Source organism: Mytilus trossulus, unplaced genomic scaffold (genome assembly GCF_036588685.1).
Source record: "Mytilus trossulus isolate FHL-02 unplaced genomic scaffold, PNRI_Mtr1.1.1.hap1 h1tg000024l__unscaffolded, whole genome shotgun sequence".
Taxonomy (NCBI): Eukaryota; Metazoa; Mollusca; class Bivalvia; order Mytilida; family Mytilidae; genus Mytilus; species Mytilus trossulus.
In genome coordinates this window covers 4,647,404-4,659,613 of record NW_026963290.1, presented here as the reverse complement: position 1 = coordinate 4,659,613, position 12,210 = coordinate 4,647,404, and the positions used below count along the sequence as shown (strand labels likewise).

The 12,210-nt window shown below is 32.6% G+C and overlaps 1 protein-coding gene across 1 annotated transcript; it reads left to right on the top strand.

Moving 5' to 3' along the window:
• The first annotated feature begins 4,931 nt into the window (after nt 1-4,931).
• LOC134698934 (tetraspanin-16-like) lies at nt 4,932-9,237 on the top strand. The gene is made up of 6 exons (XM_063560615.1): nt 4,932-5,123; nt 5,753-6,088; nt 6,649-6,756; nt 7,257-7,436; nt 8,321-8,404; nt 8,873-9,237. The coding sequence occupies exons 1-6, from the start codon at nt 5,064-5,066 to the stop codon at nt 9,005-9,007; spliced, it is 903 nt and encodes a 300-aa protein (XP_063416685.1). The 5' UTR covers nt 4,932-5,063; the 3' UTR covers nt 9,008-9,237.
• The last annotated feature ends 2,973 nt before the right edge of the window (nt 9,238-12,210 follow it).

Below are 12,210 nucleotides of genomic sequence, written 5' to 3'. Positions count from 1 at the left end.
TCCTTAGTTTTTCGAAAATATCAAAGTTTTGTAAACGGGAAAAGAGGACTAACAGCAATAATTATAAACAATTCACCAAAATGTAATGCCATTTGGTTTAAGTGTTTTTGAGTTATTATCCGACATGCTGACGACTGACGGACGGACGGATCGACGAACGCCTATCAACGGTACACGAAAACAGGTGTATAAAAATTAGGAAGACAACTCATTATATAAAAGAATCCAGTGGTGTGGCCATCCAAATTTTCATTTCTATTTGGCGACAAAACATTGAACCATCAACCATCAAATAATCTATGTGAAGCGATAACCAAGTATCAACATTTTGTAAAAGTTGCATGCAGTAAAGCGTGTTTCAATTGATGTGCACTTTGAGCCACATGCAGTTATTGTGTGTTGACATGGTAAACAAATGAATCGAAATTTTTAATTTTCAAATATTGTACATTTATAATACCCGTATCAGGGCCTATTATAGCTGGCTATGCGGTATGGGTTTTGGTTATTGTTGAAGGCCGTTTGATGCCCGATGATTGCTAACTTTTTCATCATTTGGTTTCTGGTGGAAAGATATTTCATTGGCCATCATACTAAACCTTCTTCGTGCCATGCAATCCTCGCTAACAATTCTGGTGAACATCCTACGGCACCCTTGAGTATTTAAGAATTCAGCAAATTAATAGATGATCATCATGTACGTGTCGCTTAGAACACAGTCATATACCAAATGGTCAATACCAATCATCCATGTTATTTGCTCTATGGGATGTTTGCAAAAATTTAACGGAAGCAATTTCTTAGCATGTATTTGTATTTGTGAAACAGGGGAACATACAAACTCATAAATCGAAAATAAACTGAAAATGCCGTATGTATGGATGAATAAAACGAAGAAAAAAAACATACAATATCCAACAATACACAAAACAAAAGATAGAAAACTATAAACTAAGCAACATGAACACCATATAAAACTATGGGTGATATTATTTGCTCCAGAAAGGTAATCAGTTCCTGCTCTACATTTAGTACCCGTCGTGTTGCTCATGTTAGTTAAAAGCTGGTGTTAAGTCTAATTCGGTCTAGGTCTCATTTTTCGAAATGGACGGATTTGTAGTTACGAAATTGATACATACCCGTTGTCATCTGTGAAACAGATATTCCATAACGGTCAACCAACTCGTGATGACGTCCATAAATTTATGAAGTGATAACTTTTACCACTTTGAACTCTTGATTTTATAGCTTCCTTGTGAGCATCAGTCCTCTACCGCGCTGAAGTACCCTATCAAGGAAATCATTATGGGAAATCCAAGCCCTGAAATATCGTATGAACATGGAGATGTATATTTCGTACACAGTAAAATTGGTGCTTGGAAATTAAACACTTGTATTGCATGTCTATGTCTAAACGTGTTTATGATAGACTAGTGTTTAATTTTCTTTTGACACATCTTTTAATTCATTACTTAGAAGTTGACGTATGAAGTCAGAAAGAGTATATGATAAGTTATAAATATTATTTGTTGACAAAATCTCGGACTAAATAATTTACCAGTTTAATATATCTAGAAATTTAAAACGCAACAACAGACTAAGGCAAAGTTAATTATTTTGGAAATATAAACACTGTAAGAAGGGACCAAAGAAACAATAAGAAAAAGTTACAAAAAAACTAAATAAATCGTCTCTTTTGTTATATTTTTATAGACTTTACAAGTGTGGACACAGATGAGTGTGGATAGTATGTATCTTATGACAAAAGGAGTTCCATGTTTTTCCTATATGGTGTTATAAACTGTCTTGCACGGTGACAACAGAACTGAGCATTAGGAGAGTTATTTAGTTTTTTATATTCAAGACGGCCATGGAGGAGACAGTAATTACATTAGTTACCAAATGATTATGATAGAATATGTTCTACATCTTTGATTTTGGATACATTTTGTAGCTAGGAGAGCAACACATAATGGGTTCATTTTTCACGTGTTTTTTTTTTCTAAATGGGAGATGATATCTAGATTTGAGAACATGATATAAGGTGCCTATATCTAAGTGGTTATCATTTGCTTATGTGTTACGTAGTAGTTTTTGTTTTTGTTTTTTTTTTAAATTAATAAGGCCTTAGTTTTCTCGTTTGAATTGTTTTACATTGTCATTTCGGGGGCTTTTATAGCTGATTATGCGGTATTGGATTTGCTCATTGTTAATGACCGTACAGACGTTAAGCACGTTATTGCGTCAATGCCGTGAAATGCGACAGAGCAATTTGATAAATAGTCTTTCTATGAAAACTAAATAGTTCAGCTTTATGAAATTTATATCCATAGATGAGGCAGGTATTACTGTTTCCAAAAATATTAAAAATATTCTTTAACTTTTCATAATAGTTTCAAATAATGATACAAATATTACCAAAAACGTCAAAAATATGCGTGTCAGACGTAACAAATTATTCGCAAAATAACTTTTGCTGGATTTTTTGTGGTCTAATAAAAAGTTTAAAATCCGCGAAAATTCGCATGAATGATAAACGTCTAATATAATTTATAACGCCATTGCGGTTTTTTGTGTTGATCGAACGGTAAAAATTTATTTTTTCAAAAATGAATAATCCTCGCCATGGTCAGGTTTCTGAAAATGCTAAGTTATCAAAATTTATCGCTTTTTAAAATATCAGATGATATAAAATTTTGCTTTTATAAATTATTCCTACAAGTGTGCTTAGATAGACCATTTCAAATCCGGAATTTTACAGCACTCGCACCACAAATAAAAACGCATTGGCCTCGGGAAAATGTCTTGCAAGATTGTCCAATGTCGAATTTCGCCGCTTTTTACAAAAACACTGTCAGTTTCAACGTTATTTTATTAGATATTCAATTTGTAGCATATAAAACAGTGCTTTTTCGTAATTTTGCTTTCACCCCACAATACGATAACATACTTTTTGAGCAGCTGTTAAGTCGAAATGACTTTGATTTTTAACAAATCAAATGTCTTGCAAGTTTGTCCACTGAGCAATTTTCTTACGTTTTGAACGTTTTCGATTCGGGACGCTATACATATATGTGTTTTCAAATTATTTCTAAAAGTTTGTTATTTGTTTTGGTGTTAAACACCACTACATGTATAAGCGACATTTGTTGTATTTTATTGACCTGTCATCAAAGGTAGGAGAAGCCAAACATCAGGCGACCTTAAGTTAAAATAGTTGCAATAACTGTCGATTAGGATCGGAGTCGAACAAATCTATCCACGAGCGTATCTTAAAATTACCATGCTTTTTATCACTTTATATGAACTCATTAGGCCAATCATCCTCCTAGGCAATCGAATTTGAAAGCAGTTCGTATTATCATATGATATATGAACGATATTTCATTGTTTTTAAATAACAAGCACGGTCCGATTTTATGTTTTATGATCAGAAGACAAAACAAAATAATCAAATTACAAATTTCGAAAATAGATACATCATAGAAACCACGATAAGAACTGCAATATATAAAAGTAGTTATAATCAAATAGAAAATGAATAACTATCTAAAATGAAAAAAAAACATATGGTAATTTGTCAATAAATACTATAAATAGGTAAAATATTAATAACAGAACAAAAGAATTTCATATCCGAGACAGAGAAAATTAAATATTGTAAAGAGATAAAGAAACTAAAAAGAAAAGAGCAAAAAAATAAAAGTTACAATGAATATAAAGAAAAATACAACACAAGTCGAATTAGAAGTCCGAAAAGTGCATTTGCTTGCGTATCTATCAGTAGCAAATATTTCATACATATTCAAGACTTTTAAGTATCCATATCGATCAAAAATGATTACAATCAAAACGAACAAAGTATACTCGATTACCGACGTAAAACGTCAAATTTTGACGTTACCAATTGGGACGCAATATCGTGCGTAACGTCACAGTGACCTGTAGTCGTTAATTTTCGTGTCGATTTGGTCTCTTGTGGAGAATTGTCTCATTGGCAATCATATCACATCTTTTTTATATGTATTTGCTTACTATTGGTATGGTTCTATTTATATTACTTTGTGGTGGATCGTCAGTATCATTAGTAAATTTTTTTGTTAAAATGTCGAATTGTTCCTCAGATTAGAATACATTTATTGGTTTTTAGTAATGACAATGCCTGACATGATGCTTGGGGCTAGATGAGCTAGGAAGTAAACTTCTGTGCTGATTTATATCAATTCTTTGATTATATCTCCTCCAAAGCTAGTCGAAGCAAAGAAAATTTTATACTTTATTAGGGCGTGTTCTACATGTACACAGTCAAAATTTATCGTCAATACACAAGGTCCAAACATTTAAACGAAAATATACATAATTAATTTACGTACAACAAAAAAAAAGCAACAACCACATGGTGGACATGATAACCTGGATGACTTCTTAAAGGGACGAAATGTGGATTTAATCATGTATTTATAATTTACTTTCCTTTTGTTTTAGCTTAGACATCACATGACTGCGTAACTTGGTAAAGGAACGAAATGTGGATGTTAGCATGTATTATAATTCATCTCCCTTATCCTTAAAATTATACATCTTTTCTATACAAAATTGTATCCAATTTAAGCAACGTTTCCGCAATATTTTGTACTTTTGGTACTACTTCTAGTCTTCTACCATACTTGAAGATTAGACATGAAAGTATCTCACGGTCTGTCTTTTTGGTATCAAAAATACTAATTCAGCACATGCATATTTATAATTGACCTTTTTGCAATAAATTATTTTCTGATTAATTAGGAGTGAATGGTGTCTGTAAAGGCTAATAAGCGCATATAATTAGAAAACATGTCACGACATGGATTAGAGGCTATTCAAACAGGGGTGTCAATAATTACATGTAATATTTTTCAATAAGATTAAAGTATTTCTAATTCAATTGTGATTAAATTACCTGGGGCCATTTTCCATAGTAACGTTACATATTTCCTCAAATTAAAACTTTATATAAAAAGGTAACATCGATTTTCAAAAAGTGTGAATTTGTTTTAATAGCATAAGGACATACATAATTTATCATGGGCAAGTTTCTGGTTGCTGAACGGTTATTTCTTGGGTTAACTAATGCAGTCTTTCTGGTAAGTCTAATTATAATTTTATTTTATATATATTATAGTTGAGGTTTATAGTAACGATGCACTAACATTAGATTTATATTTTTCATATTCTAAAATTATATAATGGTCCATAAAAAAGAGCCATATAATATATTGTATGATATGATCTGCAATATGATAGAAATTAATTAATGCAGTATTTAGTATAATAAACAGGGTAATTGATTAGTGCAGCTTATATCCAAAAGGATGCAACTTTTGAAGTAAAAAAAAAATCTTATCTACATCCAAATTTATGCAAAAAGAAATAACTTCTTTTTAGTATGAAGATTTTGATTTCATTCTTACATTTACAAAATGTTCCATGACAAACCGTTATTTTCAAAACTATGGTTTGAAAAAAAAAATCCTAAACTGCGATTTATATAAAAAAAAAAAAAAAAAAAAAAACACACACACACTTAGATTACACAAAATCACGTATTACTGGCTGTTTATGAGCGGAGACGTTTGATAATGAAAATAGACTACAACTAATAAATATACATTTATTTTATCAAGTACCCATTTTGCTAAAAACTCATTTGATATTTTGAATTATTTTTTAAGACTAATTCATTATTAATTCTGATTTAAAACTTGTATTTCAGTTTTTTGGAGCAGCTTTGACAATTTTTGGATTTCTCCTTCAATTTGTAGAGGCTTTTAACAGTTATTATTCGAACACTATAATTAGTTTAGAGACATCGTTATCCGCCGCTGGATTTTCAACTCGTACATTAGATTTCAGTCTGTCAGAGTTTGCTGGCTACTTGCCCTTGGCTTTAATGGTCAGTGGAGTGTTGATATGCATTATATCGTTCCTTGGAATTTTGGGTGCTACAAGAGAAATAACGTGGGTTCTCCTGACCTATGGTGTGATACTTATTGTATTGATGATAACACAGATTATTACCTTGTCCATCTTCTACTATCAACCGGAACTGGTAAGAATCACGAACACACACACACACACACCAACACACACACCAACACACACACCAACACACACATACACACACATTTATGTAAAGCCAAGAACTTGCATAGCTAATGCTTCTTTTGATACAAATCATAAATATTAGCCTTTGTAAAACCTTTGGTATAAACATACACAAAAAAATAAGTCACAGTTTTAAATTAAACAAACTATCATATGTTTTCCAGGAGATGTAGAAATAGATTTAGAATTTTTTGAAAGATAATGTGAACCATAAGAACACCCAGCATAACACACGTTAAACAATTTCTACAAAATATTCAAACATGGCATTAACTCTTCATAGATACCAAGATTAAAATTTTGTACACCAGACGCGATTTTGATTTATTCAGGAAAATTGTTACTAATTTAAAGTACAAATGTATATCAATACAAAAATGTAAAATGTATGATTTATGCAATTTGGCCCAACAAATACACTTTTAAACTCTGTATAGAATATTTTTTTCCTAATTCAATGAAATGCATCAATGGATTATATTATTGAATCAATTTATCTTTCAGTTCACAGATCCAATTAAAGATTCCTTAAAGTCAAAGATAAAATCAGATTATAAAGGCCTAAATGGAACCAATTCTGTATCTATTGGTTGGAACTTCGCTCATCAAAAGGTAAGACATATGTCAAGAAAAACTTAGGATTGACGTGTCTGTAGTACATGGAGACTATACACACACTAAACAATTTCTCGAAATGTCTTTTGACAACAATATGATAATGAATAAAGAGGGACAAAAATATCCAGTCATAAATACCCATTGTGTTTGTTATTAAAATGTTTTTATACTTCCAGTATTCTGTTCTAAAGGACAATCTGATTTTTCGTTTTTTTATGTGTTTTATGGCTTTGCCCTATATTGCCAATCTTTATTTGGTATTTCATCGAGTTATAATACCTTATTTGTGTCTTAACTAAGAGAGGGACGAAAGATATCAAAGGGACAGTCAAACTCATAAATCTAAAATAAACTTACAACGCCATGGCTAAAAATGAAAAAGACAAACAGACAAACAATAGTACACATGACACAACATAGAAAACTAAAGAATGAACAACTAAATTATTTGCGTTCGATTGTTCCAAATGATTAATATTATGACTTTTTTTCAGTTTTCTTGCTGTGGCGTCGACAGCTATCATGATTTCATGGGAGCCACGAAATGGGTGCGTTTTTATACAGATGTGAACGTCCTAGGAACACCAATTAGCTGTTGCAGAACCCTACCAACATCAAAAGACTTTACCTGTGCCAGACATCCATTATCGGGCGCAACTAATAACTTCCACAAGGTATTTTTACTTATGATAGGCAACATTTCGGGGCCTTTTTTTTTTTTTTTTTAAAGCTGACGATTCTGTATCAGTTTTGTTTATGTTGAAGGTCTAACGGTGACCTACGTTAATTTTTGTTGCATTAGGGGTTGAAGTCATAAAACTTTGCTCAGTGCTTGGAGCACAAAAAGCATGCTCGAAACACCAAATCCAGTATTTTGATTGGTTGATTCTCGAGTCTGAGCACCAAAATCTTGCTCGAAAGTTTTATGACTGTAAGGCCTGGTCTCTAGTGGAGAGTTGTCTCATTGACAACCATACCACATCACACTATATGTGTCATATGACTATTGAAAAAACTTAGCGTTTTACATTTTAACCGGAGAGCACGAATTTTCTTATAAAAATGCTTGTCTCCACCAGGTGACGAGCCAGGTCGAGCCTGGAACTTCTGTCCTTAAATGATGCGCGTACATACCGACTGAGTTAAAAACGTGCATCCTTGGCTCAATCGCTCACGACTGACCAAGTATCTAACACATTTACTAAGGGAAGCAATCCCATCACAACATATTGAAAGCGTAATTAATTAATGAAAATTAAATACATACCAACAGTCAAAGATTCATATGTACCCCATTGATGATAGGTCTTTGCTTTTTTATGTTACATTTATTTACAACTTTTTAGACTCGGGGTCAGTTGTATAGACATCTGTCATTTGGTACATCGCAAATTATATGTGTCGTTGAATTGATGTCATGGTAGTCACGTATTCTATCTCACTTACTTATAAAAAAAAAAGATGGAAAAATGATGTAGTTTATTTTGATTTTTTATTATACACAGGGACAAGCTACTAGTTACAAAAAATTATGTTTTATTTTATTTTTTAATTTCAGGGATGTTTTAATGAGATGTGGAATATGGTTGTAGGCAATCTTGCAGTGACAGTGCCTATTTTATCTGTTTGTTTATTAATACAGGTATGTATCAAAAAGAAAACTTTAAAAACAATCCTGTTTCATCTTATGTCATGACTTTATATATATAGTACCTTAAGTATTAGGTGTTTGATGCATCGGCAGAACTAGTGTATTTTGCGCATCATGGTGACGGTCGGTAAATGTTGCTATAGATGTTTATTTATGCCATTCAATTTTACACGTCTGTTGTCGTAATTCAACATCTTCAATTACGACACATATTTTATACAATATCCATACAATAATATAAAAAGAAACACGAAAAGGAGGCTAAAATGAAGACGGTATCTATTGCTGCAATATCTTTTATGTTAGTTTTGTACCACGTTGACCGCCTTTGTAACGAATATCAACATGGGTAGACCAATCTGTTCTGAAGTGCAAGCTTTATTTGTAAGATTTGTTTAAAGTGTTGCTTTAAAAAATATGAATTTCTTTACTATCATGTTTTTCTTTTGTTTTTTTCAGATAATATTCATTATAATTACTATAGCTATAGTGTACGCAAATAAGAATGGCGATATGAAAGATGAATACAAGAAATTCAAGCCAAGTAATGATGACAGTTTCTTAGACATTTCTTCATGGAAAACTAAATTGTAAAAACTATGTTTACTCTGCTCATAAAAACATGATTGTATGCGTTACACATGTGGTCTGCTTTTCTGAGAAAATATGAAGTTGAAGCCAAGTAGGGATTCCAGTTTCTTGGACAGTTCTACATGGAAAACACTATTGTAGTATAAAAACTATGTACCCTGCTCACAACTACATGAATGAATGCGTTACACATGCGGTCTGCTGATAGTGTTTATTAAAGTGAAATACTTGTATATTTTCTCTGTTATTTTCATTGCCAGCCTTAGTGTGATTATCTACATTCTTAACACTTGTAAGCATATTGCTCATGTTCTCTGTGCAGAGTAAATCTAGAATTGAATAAAAAAAATATATATAAATGCTGTACATGCAGAAGGCGTGGCACTCTTTTTACACAATACATCAGTTAACAACCCCATTCTGACCGCAACCGGCTGTGTACTTGTACACCCCGCACATCCATACTAGTGCCCCATTTTTGCAAGGTTTTAACTACCGTTTGTCAGAAGACTATACACATTGACCATAATTCTACCTTTCGGTGGGCCCGATGAAACTCATGGTTATTGTTGTGCGTAATATAGATCACGTTTTCGTTTATGTTTTATAGAGGTTTATCTATTGTTTCATTAATTGTTATGTTGCTTATGCACCTGTATTGATCTACGTATTAAAGGTCGGAATTACAGTGTCGCTCATTTTTATAATTTCAGGAACGGTCTTAATTATAATAGAAGGTTAGTTTTTCAGCTCACCTGGCCCGAAGGGCCAAGTGAGCTTTTCCCATCACTTTGCGTCCGGCGTCCGTCGTCGTCCGTCGTCCGTCGTCCGTCGTCGTTAACTTTTACAAAAATCTTCTCCTCTGAAACTACTGGGCCAAATTGAACCAAACTTGGCCACAATCATCATTGGGGTATCTAGTTTAAAAAATGTGTGGAGTGACCCGGTCGACCAACCAAGATGGCCGCCACGGCTAAAAATAGAACATAAGGGTAAAATGCAGTTTTTGGCTTATAACTCAAAAACCAAAGCATTTAGAGGAAATCTGACAGGGGTAAAAATGTTAATCAGGTCAAGATCTATCTGCCCTGAAATTTTCAGACGAATCAGACAATCCGTTGTTGGGTTGCTGCCCCTGAATTTGTAATTTTGAGGAAATTTGGCTGTTTTTGGTTATTATCTTGAATATTATTATAGATACAGATAAACTGTAAACAGCAATTATGTTCAGTAAAGTAAGATTTACAAATAAGTCAACATGACCGAAATGGTCAGTTGACCCCTTTAGGAGTTATTGCCCTTTATAGTCAATTTTGAACCATTTTTCGTAAATCTTAGTTATCTTTTACAAAAATCTTCTCCTCTGAAACTACTTGGCCAAATTAATCCAATCTTGGCCACAATCATCTTTGGGGTATCTAGTTTTAAAAATGTGTGGCGTGACCCGGTCAACCAACCAAGATGGCCGCCACGGCTAAAAATAGAACATAGGGGTAAAATGCAGTTTTTGGCTTATAACTCAAAAACCAAAGCATTTAGTGGAAATCTGACCTGGTGTAAAAATGTTTATCAGGTCAAGATCTATCTGCCCTGAAATTTTCAGACGAATCGGACAACCCGTTGTTGGGTTGCTGCCCCTGACTTAGTAATTTTGAGGAAATTTTGCTGTTTTTGGTTATTATCTTGAATATTATTATAGATAGAGATAAACTGTAAACAGCAATTATGTTCAGCAAAGTAAGATTTACAAATAAGTCAACATGACCGAAATGGTCAGTTGACCCCTTTAGGAGTTATTGCCCTTTATAGTCAATTTTGAACCATTTTTCGTAAATCTTAGTTATCTTTTACAAAAATCTTCTCCTCTGCAACTACTTGGCCAAATTAATCCAAACTTGGCCACAATCATCTTTTGGGTATCTAGTTTAAAAAATGTGTGGCGTGACGCGGTCAACCAACCAAGATGGCCGCCACGGCTAAAAATAGAATATGGGGGTAAAATGCAGTTTTTGGCTTATAACTCAAAAAACAAAGCAATTAGAGCAAATCTGAAAATGGTCAATTGACCCACTAAGGAGTAATTGTCCTTTATAGTCAATTTTTAACAATTTTCATAAAATTTGTAAATTTTTATTAACATTTTCCACTGAAACTACTGGGCCAAGTTCATTATAGATAGAGATAATTGTAAGCAGCAAGACTGTTTAGTAAAGTAAGATTTACAAACACATCACCATCACCAAAACACAATTTTGTCATGAATCCATCTGCTTCCTTTGTTTAATATTCACATAGACCAAGGTGAGCGACACAGGCTCTTTAGAGCCTCTAGTTTCATTTCTTGATACTGTCTTGTTTTTTCTCTTATTTGATATATAAAAAAAGAAGAAGATGTCGTATAATTACAATTGAGACAACTAGACACCAGAGACCGAATGACGCAGAAGTTAGCCACTATAGGACATCATTTTGTTTAGTTTGCGGGTGATTTCCCCCATGGTGGCTACCAATTGGGAAATATTTAAAGAGTTTTTTTTCTGTAAAATTTCAAACGAAAAAATCAATCTTACTATAGGAATAGGATTGTAAAAGTATGAAGAAACAAATAAACAAGATCAAAATTAACCAAGTTGAATGCCTCTTAAAAGGTTTTGCAGGAGTGGACTATGAGAATCATCTTGCACGTAAAACCCACATGGGCATTTTGAAATGTTGCAGGTATGCCAGGCCCTTATGAAAATATATCATATCAGATAATGAACCTACAAAAATTTAGTAAACTTTGGTCCGTACATGATTCGAATGAAGTAATTATCTCATTGGTTTAGTGATGTGCTTATTTCTTTGTCCATTTATGTTTTTTTCATATCTCATTAGATAAAGGCACAGCTGTGGTTTTAAATTGTTTATACCAATTTTTTTTCTATATTCATTTCTTATTTTTTTTCGTGTAGGTTTTTACTTACTGCAAATATCCGTAAAGATTTTTTTTAAACATATGTACTGGTTTTCTGGATGAGAATTGTGTTTTATTTTATGTCTGATAATGAAAAAATGATAGAACGTTTTATAATAGTTTAATTACAGTATTTCATATCGCCAAAATTTGCAATGAAATTTTATTACAACGAAAATGTATTTTATACTCTTGATAGTTGGTTTGTATTTGTCTTATTATAAAATCGTTTTATAGTGTCCCACAATTC